The 16,489-nt window shown below is 47.9% G+C and overlaps 1 protein-coding gene across 3 annotated transcripts in view; it reads right to left on the bottom strand.

Annotated features, from left to right (window-relative positions):
* Nucleotides 1–6,177: 6,177 nt before the first annotated feature.
* The window catches only part of LOC110490691 (Rho guanine nucleotide exchange factor (GEF) 39), a 107,994-nt gene continuing 97,682 nt past the window's right edge, over nt 6,178–16,489 (bottom strand). Inside the window, exons 10-12 of one of the 3 annotated variants that reach the window (XR_005036248.1) lie at nt 8,536–8,778; nt 6,530–6,729; nt 6,178–6,486 (exon numbers count right to left, since the gene is read on the bottom strand). Coding sequence is in view for 1 of the 3 variants with exons in the window: in XM_036945433.1 (XP_036801328.1) it covers nt 6,696–6,729; nt 8,536–8,778 (277 nt within the window). In the remaining 2 variants the exon portion in view is untranslated. Of the gene's footprint in view, nt 6,730–8,535; nt 8,779–16,489 lie in introns of all 3 variants that reach the window. The other 2 variants (XR_005036249.1, XM_036945433.1) reach the window with 2 other exon arrangements.

Raw genomic sequence — 16,489 nt, 5'->3', positions numbered from 1 at the left:
GGGGGGGGTGGAGGGACAGTATAACAGTCCATTGTACTGGGGGGGGGGGGATGGAGGGACAGTATAACAGTCCATTGTACTGGGGGGGGGGGGGATGGAGGGACAGTATAACAGTCCATTGTCCTGGGGGGGGATGGAGAGACAGTATAACAGTCCATTGTACTGGGGGGGGGATGGAGAGACAGTATAACAGTCCATTGTACTGGGGGGGATGGAGAGACAGTATAACAGTCCATTGTACTGGGGGGGGGGGGGGGGATGGAGGGACAGTATAACAGTCCATTGTACTGGGGGGGGGGGGGAACAGTATAACAGTCCATTGTACTGGGGGGGGGGGGGAACAGTATAACAGTCCATTGTACTGGGGGGGGGGGGGAACAGTATAACAGTCCATTGTACTGGGGGGGGGGGGGGGAACAGTATAACAGTCCATTGTACTGGGGGGGGGGGGAACAGTATAACAGTCCATTGTACTGGGGGGGGGGGGGGGGGGGTGGAGGGACAGTATAACAGTCCATTGTACTGGGGGGGGGGGATGGAGGGACAGTATAACAGTCCATTGTACTGGGGGGGGGGGGATGGAGGGACAGTATAACAGTCCATTGTCCTGGGGGGGGATGGAGAGACAGTATAACAGTCCATTGTACTGGGGGGGGGGGATGGAGAGACAGTATAACAGTCCATTGTACTGGGGGGGATGGAGAGACAGTATAACAGTCCATTGTACTGGGGGGGGGGATGGAGAGACAGTATAACAGTCCATTGTACTGGGGGGGGGGGATGGAGAGACAGTATAACAGTCCATTGTACTGGGGGGGGATGGAGAGACAGTATAACAGTCCATTGTACTGGGGGGGGGGGATGGAGAGACAGTATAACAGTCCATTGTACTGGGGGGGGGGGGGGATGGAGAGACAGTATAACAGTCCATTGTACTGGGGGGGATGGAGAGACAGTATAACAGTCCATTGTACTGGGGGGGGGGGGGGGGGAGATGGAGAGACAGTATAACAGTCCATTGTACTGGGGGGGATGGAGAGACAGTATAACAGTCCATTGTACTGGGGGGGGGGGGGGGTGGAGAGACAGTATAACAGTCCATTGTACTGGGGGGGGGGGGATGAAGAGACAGTATAACAGTCCATTGTACTGGGGGGGTGGAGAGACAGTATAACAGTCCATTGTACTGGGGGGGGATGGAGAGACAGTATAACAGTCCATTGTACTGGGGGGGGGGGGGGGGGGGGGATGGAGAGACAGTATAACAGTCCATTGTACTGGGGGGGGATGGAGAGACAGTATAACAGTCCATTGTACTGGGGGGGGGGGGGGGGGGGATGGAGAGACAGTATAACAGTCCATTGTACTGGGGGGGGGATGGAGAGACAGTATAACAGTCCATTATACTGGGGGGGATGGAGAGACAGTATAACAGTCCATTGTACTGGGGGGGGGGGTGGAGAGACAGTATAACAGTCCATTGTACTGGGGGGGGGGGGGGATGGAGAGACAGTATAACAGTCCATTGTACTGGGGTGGGGGTGGGGGGGGGGATGGAGAGACAGTATAACAGTCCATTGTACTGGGGGGGGGGGGGGGTGGAGAGACAGTATAACAGTCCATTGTACTGGGGGGGGGGGGGGGGGATGGAGAGACAGTATAACAGTCCATTGTACTGGGGGGGGATGGAGAGACAGTATAACAGTCCATTGTACTGGGGGGGATGGAGAGACAGTATAACAGTCCATTGTACTGGGGGGGGGGGGATGGGGAGACAGTATAACAGTCCATTGTACTGGGGGGGGGGGGGGGATGGAGAGACAGTATAACAGTCCATTGTACTGGGGGGGGGGGGGGTGGAGAGACAGTATAACAGTCCATTGTACTGGGGGGGGGATGGAGAGACAGTATAACAGTCCATTGTACTGGGGGGGGGGGGGGGGGGGGATGGAGAGACAGTATAACAGTCCATTGTACTGGGGGGGGGGGGGGGGGGGATGGAGAGACAGTATAACAGTCCATTGTACTTGGGGGGGGGGGGGGGGGGATGGAGAGACAGTATAACAGTCCATTGTACTGGGGGGGATGGAGAGACAGTATAACAGTCCATTGTACTGGGGGGGGATGGAGAGACAGTATAACAGTCCATTGTACTGGGGGGGATGGAGAGACAGTATAACAGTCCATTGTACTGGGGGGGGGGGGGGGGGATGGAGAGACAGTATAACAGTCCATTGTACTGGGGGGGGATGGAGAGACAGTATAACAGTCCATTGTACTGGGGGGGATGGAGAGACAGTATAACAGTCCATTGTACTGGGGGGGGGGGGGGGGGATGGAGAGACAGTATAACAGTCCATTGTACTGGGGGGGGGGGATGGAGAGACAGCATAACAGTCCATTGTACTGGGGGGGGGGGGGGGGGGGGGGGGTGGAGAGACAGTATAACAGTCCATTGTACTGGGGGGGGGGGGGGGGTGGAGAGACAGTATAACAGTCCATTGTACTGGGGGGGGGGGGATGGAGAGACAGTATAACAGTCCATTGTACTGGGGGGGTGGAGAGACAGTATAACAGTCCATTGTACTGGGGGGGGGGGGGGGTGGAGGGACAGTATAACAGTCCATTGTCCTGGGGGGGGGGGGGGGAACCAGAAGAAAACAGACATGACTAAATAGTAACAAAACGAAAACACATCAGACATTTAGATATACAAAAGAATGTTTAAAATGTTTAATGTTGTTGATAAATATATTGGACGGGGTGACTACATGACGACTAGAGAAGGAACGTGGACTGTAATAAGGAACGCAGTCGTATGATACAGAAGTGGAATCAGACGAGTAGACCATCGATTCACAAGGCTCAGAATGGTAGACCATCGATTCACAAGGCTCAGAATGGTAGACCATCGATTCACAAGGCTCAGAATGGTAGACCATCGATTCACAAGGCTCAGAATGGTAGACCATCGATTCACAAGGCTCAGAATGGTAGACCATCGATTCACAAGGCTCAGAATGGTAGACCATCGATTCACAAGGCTCAGAATGGTAGACCATCGACTCATAAGGCTCAGAATGGTAGACCATCGATTCATAAGGCTCAGAATGGTAGACCATCGATTCACAAGGCTCAGAATGGTAGACCATCGATTCACAAGGCTCAGAATGGTAGACCATCGATTCACAAGGCTCAGAATGGTAGACCATCGATTCACAAGGCTCAGAATGGTAGACCATCGATTCACAAGGCTCAGAATGGTAGACCATCGATTCACAAGGCTCAGAATGGTAGACCATCGATTCACAAGGCTCAGAATGGTAGACCATCGATTCACAAGGCTCAGAATGGTAGACCATCGATTCACAAGGCTCAGAATGGTAGACCATCGATTCACAAGGCTCAGAATGGTAGACCATCAATTCACAAGGCTCAGAATGGTAGACCATCGATTCACAAGGCTCAGAATGGTAGACCATCGATTCATAAGGCTCAGAATGGTAGACCATCGATTCACAAGGCTCAGAATGGTAGACCATCGATTCACAAGGCTCAGAATGGTAGACCATCGATTCACAAGGCTCAGAATGGTAGACCATCGATTCACAAGGCTCAGAATGGTAGACCATCGATTCACAAGGCTCAGAATGGTAGACCATCGATTCACAAGGCTCAGAATGGTAGACCATCGATTCACAAGGCTCAGAATGGTAGACCATCGATTCACAAGGCTCAGAATGGTAGACCATCGATTCACAAGGCTCAGAATGGTAGACCATCGATTCACAAGGCTCAGAATGGTAGACCATCGATTCACAAGGCTCAGAATGGTAGACCATCGATTCACAAGGCTCAGAATGGTAGACCATCGATTCACAAGGCTCAGAATGGTAGACCATCGATTCACAAGGCTCAGAATGGTAGACCATCGATTCACAAGGCTCAGAATGGCCAAGCACATACTAGAAGAGTCTCTAAAGGGGAGAATTCTCTCTCTGCAATAGTGAAAGACATAATCATGATATGGAATAAATATATTAATTAACTCAATAGCTATTAATTGTAATACAGTGATGCTGGCTTGTCTATAGTCCTAGTCCTGCACTCCATATAGATATAATATACTGTCTATAGTCCTAGTCCTGCACTCCATATGGATATAATATACTGTCTATAGTCCTAGTCCTGCACTCCATATAGATATAATATACTGTCTATAGTCCTAGTCCTGCACTCCATATAGATATAATATACTGTCTATAGTCCTAGTCCTGCACTCCATATAGATATAATATACTGTCTATAGTCCTAGTCCTGCACTCCATATATCTCCATATAGATATAATATACTGTCTATAGTCCTAGTCCTGCACTCCATATAGATATAATATCCTGTCTATAGTCCTAGTCCTGCACTCCATATAGATATAATATACTGTCTATAGTCCTAGTCCTGCACTCCATATGGATATAATATACTGTCTATAGTCCTAGTCCTGCACTCCATATAGATATAATATACTGTCTATAGTCCTAGTCCTGCACTCCATATAGATATAATACACTGTCTATAGTCCTAGTCCTGCACTCCATATGGATATAATATACTGTCTATAGTCCTAGTCCTGCACTCCATATAGATATAATATCCTGTCTATAGTCCTAGTCCTGCACTCCATATGGATATAATATACTGTCTATAGTCCTAGTCCTGCACTCCATATAGATATAATATACTGTCTATAGTCCTAGTCCTGCACTCCATATAGATATAATATACTGTCTATAGTCCTAGTCCTGCACTCCATATAGATATAATATACTGTCTATAGTCCTAGTCCTGCACTCCATATAGATATAATATCCTGTCTATAGTCCTAGTCCTGCACTCCATATGGATATAATATACTGTCTATAGTCCTAGTCCTGCACTCCATATAGATATAATATACTGTCTATAGTCCTAGTCCTGCACTCCATATAGATATAATATCCTGTCTATAGTCCTAGTCCTGCACTCCATATGGATATAATATACTGTCTATAGTCCTAGTCCTGCACTCCATATAGATATAATATACTGTCTATAGTCCTAGTCCTGCACTCCATATAGATATAATATACTGTCTATAGTCCTAGTCCTGCACTCCATATAGATATAATATACTGTCTATAGTCCTAGTCCTGCACTCCATATATCTCCATAACGATATAATATACTGTATATTACCATAGAGACAAGCATGATATGTTACTAATATTATAATATACTGTATATTACCATAGAGACAAGCAAGATATGTTACTAATATTATAATATACTGTATATTACCATAGAGACAAGCATGTTACTATTATTATAATATACTGTATATTACCATAGAGACAAGCATGATGTGTTACTAATATTATAATATACTGTATATTACCATAGAGACAAGCATGATATGTTACTAATATTATAATATACTGTATATTACCATAGAGACAAGCATGATATGTTACTAATATTATAATATACTGTATATTACCATAGAGACAAGCATGTTACTAATATTATAATATACTGTATATTACCATAGAGACAAGCATGATATGTTACTAATATTATAATATACTGTATATTACCATAGAGACAAGCATGTTACTAATATTATAATATACCGTATATTACCATAGAGACAAGCATGAAGTGTTACTAATATTATAATATACTGTATATTACCATAGAGACAAGCATGATATGTTACTAATATTATAATATACTGTATATTACCATAGAGACAAGCATGATATGTTACTAATATTATAATATACTGTATATTACCATAGAGACAAGCATGTTACTAATATTATAATATACCGTATATTACCATAGAGACAAGCATGAAGTGTTAATAATATTATAATATACTGTATATTACCATAGAGACAAGCATGTTACTAATATTATAATATACCGTATATTACCATAGAGACAAGCATGATATGTTACTAATATTTCAGCTCTTGTCTGAATTAAATGTAAATAGACAGTAAAAATCATGATTTAACATTCAGATGACATGGTGTTGTGCTGCCAAAATATCCCAGGGGACAGTTTTGATTCCCAATCTAGTAATACAGTATTTTCCTGCTGAGCTTTTGCTCTGACATATAAATGACAACATTCTATTCAGGACAAAACATTCATTTATTTCAGAGTCAAATCTCACATTTTCCATCTGCTGGAGCTTCTATCGTGAAGGTGTTTCAAAGTGTCTTTGGCATCAGTGTTAAAATCTTCACATTTCATATCATCTAACTACCTTGCATCTCTCCTCATATCCCACCGTTAACCTGATTCTCCAGTATCTACCTCCCATCTCTCCTCATATCTAACTACCTCCCATCTCTCCTCATATCTAACTACCTCCCATCTCTCCTCATATCTAACTACCTCCCATCTCTCCCAATTAACCTAATTCTCCAGTATCTAACTACCTCCCATCTCTCCCATTAACCTAATTCTCCAGTATCTAACTACCTCCCATCTCTCCTCATATCTAACTACCTCCCATCTCTCCCCATTAACCTGATTCTCCAGTATCTAACTACCTCTAATCTCTCCTCATATCCCCCCCATTAACGCTTATCTGTCAGACTTGATTGGTTTGTGTGAAAGAGCAAGGATCTCTGAAGTTCTTGGTCCTTCACAGGATCACACAGCTTGACCTGGCCGATTCACTGAGGAGAAAACGAAGAAGGATGTGAAAAAAATAGTTGTTCACCTCTGCTCTATATCAGGGTAATTACACTGTAATAACACCAGGATAGAGTGGAGAGAGGGTTCTAGTTCCTCTGCTCTATATCAGGGTAATTACACTGTAATAACACCAGGACAGAGGGTTCTAGTTACTCTGCTCTATATTAGGGTAATTACACTGTAATAACATCAGGATAGAGTGGACAGAGGGTTCTAGTTCATCTGCTCTATATCAGGGTAATTACACTGTAATAACATCAGGATAGAGTGAACAGAGGGTTCTAGTTCCTCTGCTCTATATCAGGGTAATTACACTGTAATAACATCAGGATAGAGTGGACAGAGGGTTCTAGTTCCTCTGCTCTATATCAGGGTAATTACACTGTAATAACACCAGGACAGAGGGTTCTAGTTACTCTGCTCTATATCAGGGTAATTACACTGTAATAACATCAGGATATAGTGGACAGAGGGTTCTAGTTCCTCTGCTCTATATCAGGGTAATTACACTGTAATAACATCAGGATAGAGTGAACAGAGGGTTCTAGTTCCTCTGCTCTATATCAGGGTAATTACACTGTAATAACATCAGGATAGAGTGGCCAGAGGGATCTAGTTCCTCTGCTCTATATCAGGGTAATTACACTGTAATAACATCAGGATAGAGTGTTCTAGATCCTCTGCTCTATATCAGGGTAATTACACTATAATAACATCAGGATAGAGTGGACAGAGGGTTCTAGTTCCTCTGCTCTATATCAGGGTAATTACACTGTAATAACACCAGGACAGAGGGTTCTAGTTCCTCTGCTCTATATCAGGGTAATTACACTGTAATAACATCAGGATAGAGTGGACAGAGGGTTCTAGTTCCTCTGCTCTATATCAGGGTAATTACACTGTAATAACATCAGGATAGAGGGTTCTAGATCCTCTGCTCTATATCAGGGTAATTACACTGTAATAACATCAGGATAGAGTGGACAGAGGGTTCTTGTTCCTCTGCCCTATATCAGGGTAATTACACTATAATAACATCAGGATAGAGTGGACAGAGGGTTCTAGTTCCTCTGCTCTATATCAGGGTAATTACACTGTAATAACATCAGGATAGAGTGGACAGAGGGTTCTAGTTCCTCTGCTCTATATCAGGGTAATTACACTGTAATAACATCAGGATAGAGGGTTCTAGATCCTCTGCTCTATAACAGGGTAATTACACTGTAATAACATGAGGATAGAGTGAACAGAGGGTTCTTGTTCCTCTGCCCTATATCAGAATATTTAATTCATTCAGATCTAGGATGTGTTATTTTAGTGTTCCCTTTATTTTTTTGAGCAGTATATATACAGTACATTCTGTATGAACCCACCTCTGAATGAGAGCATTATCATATATATACAGTACATTCTGTACGAACCCACCTCTGAATGAGAGCATTATCATATATATACAGTACATTCTGTACGAACCCACCTCTGAATGAGAGCATTATCATATATATACAGTACATTCTGTACGAACCCACCTCTGAATGAGAGCATAATCATATATATACAGTACATTCTATATGAACCCACCTCTGAATGACAGCATTATCATATATATACAGTACATTCTATATGAACCCACCTGTGAATGAGAGCATAATCATATATATACAGTACATTCTGTACGAACCCACCTCTGAATGAGAGCATTATCATATATAGACTGTACATTCTGTACGAACCCACCTCTGAATGACAGCATTATCATATATACTGTACATTCTATATGAACCCACCTCTCAGCTGGCCCCCCAGTCAGCTTCATCCTCTTGGAGGCGCTTCCCTCTGCTTCTGCTGGAGCGGTAGGTCTGGAGGGGGTCTGGGGTGGAGGGGGGGCCATCCTCTTCCTCCCTGGGGTGGAGGTGGTGGGTGGTGTGGTGGGGGTAGTTTGGTTCTTCTGGTCCTCTACAAAGCAGCGTAGAGGTCTCCTGACCAGATCATCTCTCTGATGGACCACTGTGTTCCTGGACTTCAACTGGCTGGAGAGACCACAGACAACAAGTTACAACAACTGACTGTAGAGACCACAGACAACAACTAGCTGGAGAGACCACAGACAACAACTGACTGTAGAGACCACAGACAACAACTGACTGTAGAGACCACAGACAACAACTGACTGTAGAGACCACAGACAACAACTGAATGTAGAGACCACAGACAACAACTGAATGTAGAGACCACAGACAACAACTGGCTGTAGAGACCACAGACAACAACTGGCTGTAGAGACCACAGACAACAACTGACTGTAGAGACCACAGACAACAACTGACTGTAGAGACCACAGACAACAACTGACTGTAGAGACCACAGACAACAACTGACTGTAGAGACCACAGACAACAACTGACTGTAGAGACCACAGGCAACAACTGACTGTAGAGACCACAGACAACAAGTTAGAACAACTGACTGGAGAGACCACAGACAACAAGTTAGAACAACTGACTGTAGAGACCACAGACAACAACTGACTGTAGAGACCACAGACAACATGTTACAACAACTGACTGGAGAGACCACATTGTTCATTGTCCTCCAAAAAACAAGATCTCAGTAACACCATTTCTCTGGTGAGCCACCGTTCTCCTTGACCTTAACTGACTGCTCAGTAACACCATTTCTCTGGTGAGCCACCGTGCTCCTTGACCTTAACTGACTGCTCAGTAACACAATTTCTCTGGTGAGCCACCGTGCTCCTTGACCTTAACTGACTGCTCAGAAAACAGAATATACAGTTACAACATGACTGGAAGTGAGGAGACTGAACATCACGTGAGAATAAATTACAGTTTAAAACTTCTGTTGATCACTGACATCTAGCCTTAATATTGGACTTTTCCTTTGGGTCATTAATGGGGGAGGCAGGTAGAGCGTTGGGCCAGTAACCGAGAGGTTGCAGGATCGAATCCCGAGCTGACAAGGTAAAAATCTGTCGTTCCACCCCTGAACAAGGCAGTTAAGCCACTGTTCACCGGTAGGCCGTCATTAAAGTAATAATTTGTTCTTAACTGACTTGCCTAGTTAAATAAAGGTTACATTTTAGCATCCCTGTCCAGCCAGGTAAGAGTGACCCACCAGGTGTTTAACATCCCAGCCAGGTAAGAGTGACCCACCAGGTGTTTAACATCCCTGTCCAGCCAGGTAAGAGTGGCCCACCAGGTGTTTAACATCCCTGTCCAGCCAGGTAAGAGTGACCCACCAGGTGTTTAACATCCCTGTCCAGCCAGGTAAGAGTGACCCACCAGGTGTTTAACATCCCTGTCCAGCCAGGTAAGAGTGACCCACCAGGTGTTTAACATCCCTGTCCAGCCAGGTAAGAGTGACCCACCAGGTGTTTAACATCCCAGTCCAGCCAGGTAAGAGTGACCCACCAGGTGTTTAACATCCCAGCCAGGTAAGAGTGACCCACCAGGTGTTTAACATCCCAGCCAGGTAAGAGTGGCCCACCAGGTGTTTAACATCCCTGTCCAGCCAGGTAAGAGTGACCCACCAGGTGTTTAACATCCCAGCCAGGTAAGAGTGGTCCACCAGGTGTTTAACATCCCAGCCAGGTAAGAGTGACCCACCAGGTGTTTAACATCCCAGCCAGGTAAGAGTGACCCACCAGGTGTTTAACATCCCAGCCAGGTAAGAGTGACCCACCAGGTGTTTAACATCCCAGCCAGGTAAGAGTGACCCACCAGGTGTTTAACATCCCAGCCAGGTAAGAGTGACCCACCAGGTGTTTAACATCCCTGTCCAGCCAGGTAAGAGTGACCCACCAGGTGTTTAAGATCCCTGTCCAGCCAGGTAAGAGTGACCCACCAGGTGTTTAACATCCCAGCCAGGTAAGAGTGACCCACCAGGTGTTTAACATCCCAGCCAGGTAAGAGTGGCCCACCAGGTGTTTAACATCCCTGTCCAGCCAGGTAAGAGTGACCCACCAGGTGTTTAACATCCCAGCCAGGTAAGAGTGACCCACCAGGTGTTTAACATCCCAGCCAGGTAAGAGTGGCCCACCAGGTGTTTAACATCCCTGTCCAGCCAGGTAAGAGTGACCCACCAGGTGTTTAACATCCCAGCCAGGTAAGAGTGACCCACCAGGTGTTTAACATCCCAGCCAGGTAAGAGTGACCCACCAGGTGTTTAACATCCCAGCCAGGTAAGAGTGACCCACCAGGTGTTTAACATCCCTGTCCAGCCAGGTAAGAGTGACCCACCAGGTGTTTAACATCCCAGCCAGGTAAGAGTGACCCACCAGGTGTTTAACATCCCAGCAGGGTAAGAGTGACCCACCAGGTGTTTAACATCCCTGTCCAGCCAGGTAAGAGTGGCCCACCAGGTGTTTAACATCCCAGCCAGGTAAGAGTGACCCACCAGGTGTTTAACATCCCAGCCAGGTAAGAGTGGCCCACCAGGTGTTTAACATCCCAGCCAGGTAAGAGTGACCCACCAGGTGTTTAACATCCCTGTCCAGCCAGGTAAGAGTGGCCCAACAGGTGTTTAACATCCCAGCCAGGTAAGAGTGGCCCACCAGGTGTTTAACATCCCTGTCCAGCCAGGTAAGAGTGGCCCACCAGGTGTTTAACATCCCTGTCCAGCCAGGTAAGAGTGACTCACAAGGTGTTTAACATCCCAGCCAGGTAAGAGTGACCCACCAGGTGTTTAACATCCCTGTCCAGCCAGGTAAGAGTGGCCCACCAGGTGTTTAACATCCCTGTCCAGCCAGGTAAGAGTGACCCACCAGGTGTTTAACATCCCTGTCCAGGCAGGTAAGAGTGACCCACCAGGTGTTTAACATCCCTGTCCAGCCAGGTAAGAGTGACCCACCAGGTGTTTAACATCCCAGCCAGGTAAGAGTGACCCACCAGGTGTTTAACATCCCTGTCCAGCCAGGTAAGAGTGACCCACCAGGTGTTTAACATCCCAGCCAGGTAAGAGTGACCCACCAGGTGTTTAACATCCCAGCCAGGTAAGAGTGACCCACCAGGTGTTTAACATCCCTGTCCAGCCAGGTAAGAGTGACCCACCAGGTGTTTAACATCCCAGCCAGGTAAGAGTGACCCACCAGGTGTTTAACATCCCAGCAGGGTAAGAGTGACCCACCAGGTGTTTAACATCCCTGTCCAGCCAGGTAAGAGTGGCCCACCAGGTGTTTAACATCCCAGCCAGGTAAGAGTGACCCACCAGGTGTTTAACATCCCAGCCAGGTAAGAGTGGCCCACCAGGTGTTTAACATCCCAGCCAGGTAAGAGTGACCCACCAGGTGTTTAACATCCCTGTCCAGCCAGGTAAGAGTGGCCCAACAGGTGTTTAACATCCCAGCCAGGTAAGAGTGGCCCACCAGGTGTTTAACATCCCTGTCCAGCCAGGTAAGAGTGGCCCACCAGGTGTTTAACATCCCTGTCCAGCCAGGTAAGAGTGACTCACAAGGTGTTTAACATCCCAGCCAGGTAAGAGTGACCCACCAGGTGTTTAACATCCCTGTCCAGCCAGGTAAGAGTGGCCCACCAGGTGTTTAACATCCCTGTCCAGCCAGGTAAGAGTGACCCACCAGGTGTTTAACATCCCTGTCCAGGCAGGTAAGAGTGACCCACCAGGTGTTTAACATCCCTGTCCAGCCAGGTAAGAGTGACCCACCAGGTGTTTAACATCCCAGCCAGGTAAGAGTGACCCACCAGGTGTTTAACATCCCTGTCCAGCCAGGTAAGAGTGACCCACCAGGTGTTTAACATCCCAGCCAGGTAAGAGTGACCCACCAGGTGTTTAACATCCCAGCCAGGTAAGAGTGACCCACCAGGTGTTTAACATCCCTGTCCAGCCAGGTAAGAGTGGCCCACCAGGTGTTTAACATCCCAGCCAGGTAAGAGTGACCCACCAGGTGTTTAACATCCCAGCCAGGTAAGAGTGACCCACCAGGTGTTTAACATCCCAGCCAGGTAAGAGTGGCCCACCAGGTGTTTAACATCCCAGCCAGGTAAGAGTGAACCACCAGGTGTTTAACATCCCAGCCAGGTAAGAGTGACCCACCAGGTGTGTAACATCCCAGCCAGGTAAGAGTGACCCACCAGGTGTTTAACATCCCAGCCAGGTAAGAGTGACCCACCAGGTGTTTAACATCCCTGTCCAGCCAGGTAAGAGTGGCCCACCAGGTGTTTAACATCCCAGCCAGGTAAGAGTGGCCCACCAGGTGTTTAACATCCCTGTCCAGCCAGGTAAGAGTGGCCCACCAGGTGTTTAACATCCCAGCCAGTTAAGAGTGACCCACCAGGTGTTTAACATCCCTGTCCAGCCAGGTAAGAGTGACTCACCAGGTGTTTAACATCCCAGCCAGGTAAGAGTGGTCCACCAGGTGTTTAACATCCCAGCCAGGTAAGAGTGACCCACCAGGTGTTTAACATCCCAGCCAGGTAAGAGTGTCCCACCAGGTGTTTAACATCCCAGCCAGGTAAGAGTGACCCACCAGGTGTTTAACATCCCAGCCAGGTAAGAGTGACCCACCAGGTGTTTAACATCCCAGCCAGGTAAGAGTGACCCACCAGGTGTTTAACATCCCTGTCCAGCCAGGTAAGAGTGACCCACCAGGTGTTTAACATCCCTGTCCAGCCAGGTAAGAGTGACCCACCAGGTGTTTAACATCCCAGCCAGGTAAGAGTGACCCACCAGGTGTTTAACATCCCAGCCAGGTAAGAGTGGCCCACCAGGTGTTTAACATCCCTGTCCAGCCAGGTAAGAGTGACCCACCAGGTGTTTAACATCCCAGCCAGGTAAGAGTGGTCCACCAGGTGTTTAACATCCCAGCCAGGTAAGAGTGACCCACCAGGTGTTTAACATCCCAGCCAGGTAAGAGTGACCCACCAGGTGTTTAACATCCCAGCCAGGTAAGAGTGACCCACCAGGTGTTTAACATCCCTGTCCAGCCAGGTAAGAGTGACCCACCAGGTGTTTAACATCCCAGCCAGGTAAGAGTGAACCACCAGGTGTTTAACATCCCAGCAGGGTAAGAGTGACCCACCAGGTGTTTAACATCCCTGTCCAGCCAGGTAAGAGTGGCCCACCAGGTGTTTAACATCCCAGCCAGGTAAGAGTGACCCACCAGGTGTTTAACATCCCAGCCAGGTAAGAGTGGCCCACCAGGTGTTTAACATCCCAGCCAGGTAAGAGTGACCCACCAGGTGTTTAACATCCCAGCCAGGTAAGAGAGGCCCACCAGGTGTTTAACATCCCAGCCAGGTAAGAGTGAACCACCAGGTGTTTAACATCCCAGCCAGGTAAGAGTGACCCACCAGGTGTGTAACATCCCAGCCAGGTAAGAGTGACCCACCAGGTGTTTAACATCCCTGTCCAGCCAGGTAAGAGTGGCCCACCAGGTGTTTAACATCCCAGCCAGGTAAGAGTGGCCCACCAGGTGTTTAACATCCCTGTCCAGCCAGGTAAGAGTGACCCACCAGGTGTTTAATATCCCAGCCAGGTAAGAGTGACCCACCAGGTGTTTAACATCCCAGCCAGGTAAGAGTGACCCACCAGGTGTTTAACATCCCAGCCAGGTAAGAGTGACCCACCAGGTGTTTAACATCCCTGTCCAGCCAGGTAAGAGTGGCCCACCAGGTGTTTAACATCCCAGCCAGGTAAGAGTGGCCCACCAGGTGTTTAACATCCCTGTCCAGCCAGGTAAGAGTGACCCACCAGGTGTTTAACATCCCAGCCAGGTAAGAGTGACCCACCAGGTGTTTAACATCCCAGCCAGGTAAGAGTGACCCACCAGGTGTTTAACATCCCTGTCCAGCCAGGTAAGAGTGGCCCAACAGGTGTTTAACATCCCAGCCAGTTAAGAGTGACCCACCAGGTGTTTAACATCCCTGTCCAGCCAGGTAAGAGTGACCCACCAAGTGTTTAACATCCCTGTCCAGCCAGGTAAGAGTGACCCACCAGGTGTTTAACATCCCTGTCCAGCCAGGTAAGAGTGGCCCACCAGGTGTTTAACATCCCAGCCAGTTAAGAGTGACCCACCAGGTGTTTAACATCCCTGTCCAGCCAGGTAAGAGTGACCCACCAGGTGTTTAACATCCCAGCCAGGTAAGAGTGACCCACCAGGTGTTTAACATCCCAGCCAGGTAAGAGTGACCCACCAGGTGTTTAACATCCCTGTCCAGCCAGGTAAGAGTGACTCACCAGGTGTTTAACATCCCAGCCAGGTAAGAGTGACCCACCAGGTGTTTAACATCCCTGTCCAGCCAGGTAAGAGTGGCCCACCAGGTGTTTAACATCCCTGTCCAGCCAGGTAAGAGTGACCCACCAGGTGTTTAACATCCCTGTCCAGGCAGGTAAGAGTGACCCACCAGGTGTTTAACATCCCTGTCCAGCCAGGTAAGAGTGACCCACCAGGTGTTTAACATCCCTGTCCAGGCAGGTAAGAGTGACCCACCAGGTGTTTAACATCCCAGCCAGGTAAGAGTGACCCACCAGGTGTTTAACATCCCAGCCAGGTAAGAGTGACCCACCAGGTGTTTAACATCCCTGTCCAGCCAGGTAAGAGTGGCCCACCAGGTGTTTAACATCCCAGTCAGGTAAGAGTGACCCACCAGGTGATTAACATCCCAGCCAGGTAAGAGTGACCCACCAGGTGTTTAACATCCCAGCCAGGTAAGAGTGGCCCACCAGGTGTTTAACATCCCAGCCAGGTAAGAGTGAACCACCAGGTGTTTAACATCCCAGCCAGGTAAGAGTGACCCACCAGGTGTTTAACATCCCAGCCAGGTAAGAGTGACCCACCAGGTGTTTAACATCCCAGCCAGGTAAGAGTGACCCACCAGGTGTTTAACATCCCTGTCCAGCCAGGTAAGAGTGACCCACCAGGTGTTTAACATCCCTGTCCAGCCAGGTAAGAGTGACCCACCAGGTGTTTAACATCCCTGTCCAGCCAGGTAAGAGTGACCCACCAGGTGTTTAACATCCCAGCCAGGTAAGAGTGACCCACCAGGTGTTTAACATCCCTGTCCAGCCAGGTAAGAGTGGCCCACCAGGTGTTTAACATCCCAGCCAGTTAAGAGTGACCCACCAGGTGTTTAACATCCCTGTCCAGCCAGGTAAGAGTGACCCACCAGGTGTTTAACATCCCAGCCAGGTAAGAGTGGCCCACCAGGTGTTTAACATCCCTGTCCAGCCAGGTAAGAGTGGCCCACCAGGTGTTTAACATCCCTGTCCAGCCAGGTAAGAGTGACCCACCAGGTGTTTAACATCCCTGTCCAGCCAGGTAAGAGTGACTCACCAGGTGTTTAACATCCCAGCCAGGTAAGAGTGACCCACCAGGTGTTTAACATCCCTGTCCAGCCAGGTAAGAGTGGCCCACCAGGTGTTTAACATCCCTGTCCAGCCAGGTAAGAGTGGCCCACCAGGTGTTTAACATCCCTGTCCAGCCAGGTAAGAGTGGCCCACCAGGTGTTTAACATCCCTGTCCAGCCAGGTAAGAGTGACCCACCAGGTGTTTAACATCCCTGTCCAGGCAGGTAAGAGTGACCCACCAGGTGTTTAACATCCCTGTCCAGCCAGGTAAGAGTGACCCACCAGGTGTTTAACATCCCAGCCAGGTAAGAGTGACCCACCAGGTGTTTAACATCCCTGTCCAGCCAGGTAAGAGTGACCCACCAGGTGTTTAACATCCCTGTCCAGCCAGGTAAGAGTGACCCACCAGGTGTTTAACATCCC

The sequence above is a fragment of the Oncorhynchus mykiss genome, chromosome 15, assembly GCF_013265735.2.
Source record: "Oncorhynchus mykiss isolate Arlee chromosome 15, USDA_OmykA_1.1, whole genome shotgun sequence".
Taxonomy (NCBI): domain Eukaryota; kingdom Metazoa; phylum Chordata; class Actinopteri; order Salmoniformes; family Salmonidae; genus Oncorhynchus; species Oncorhynchus mykiss.
This window is presented reverse-complemented; position numbering and strand designations above follow the sequence as displayed.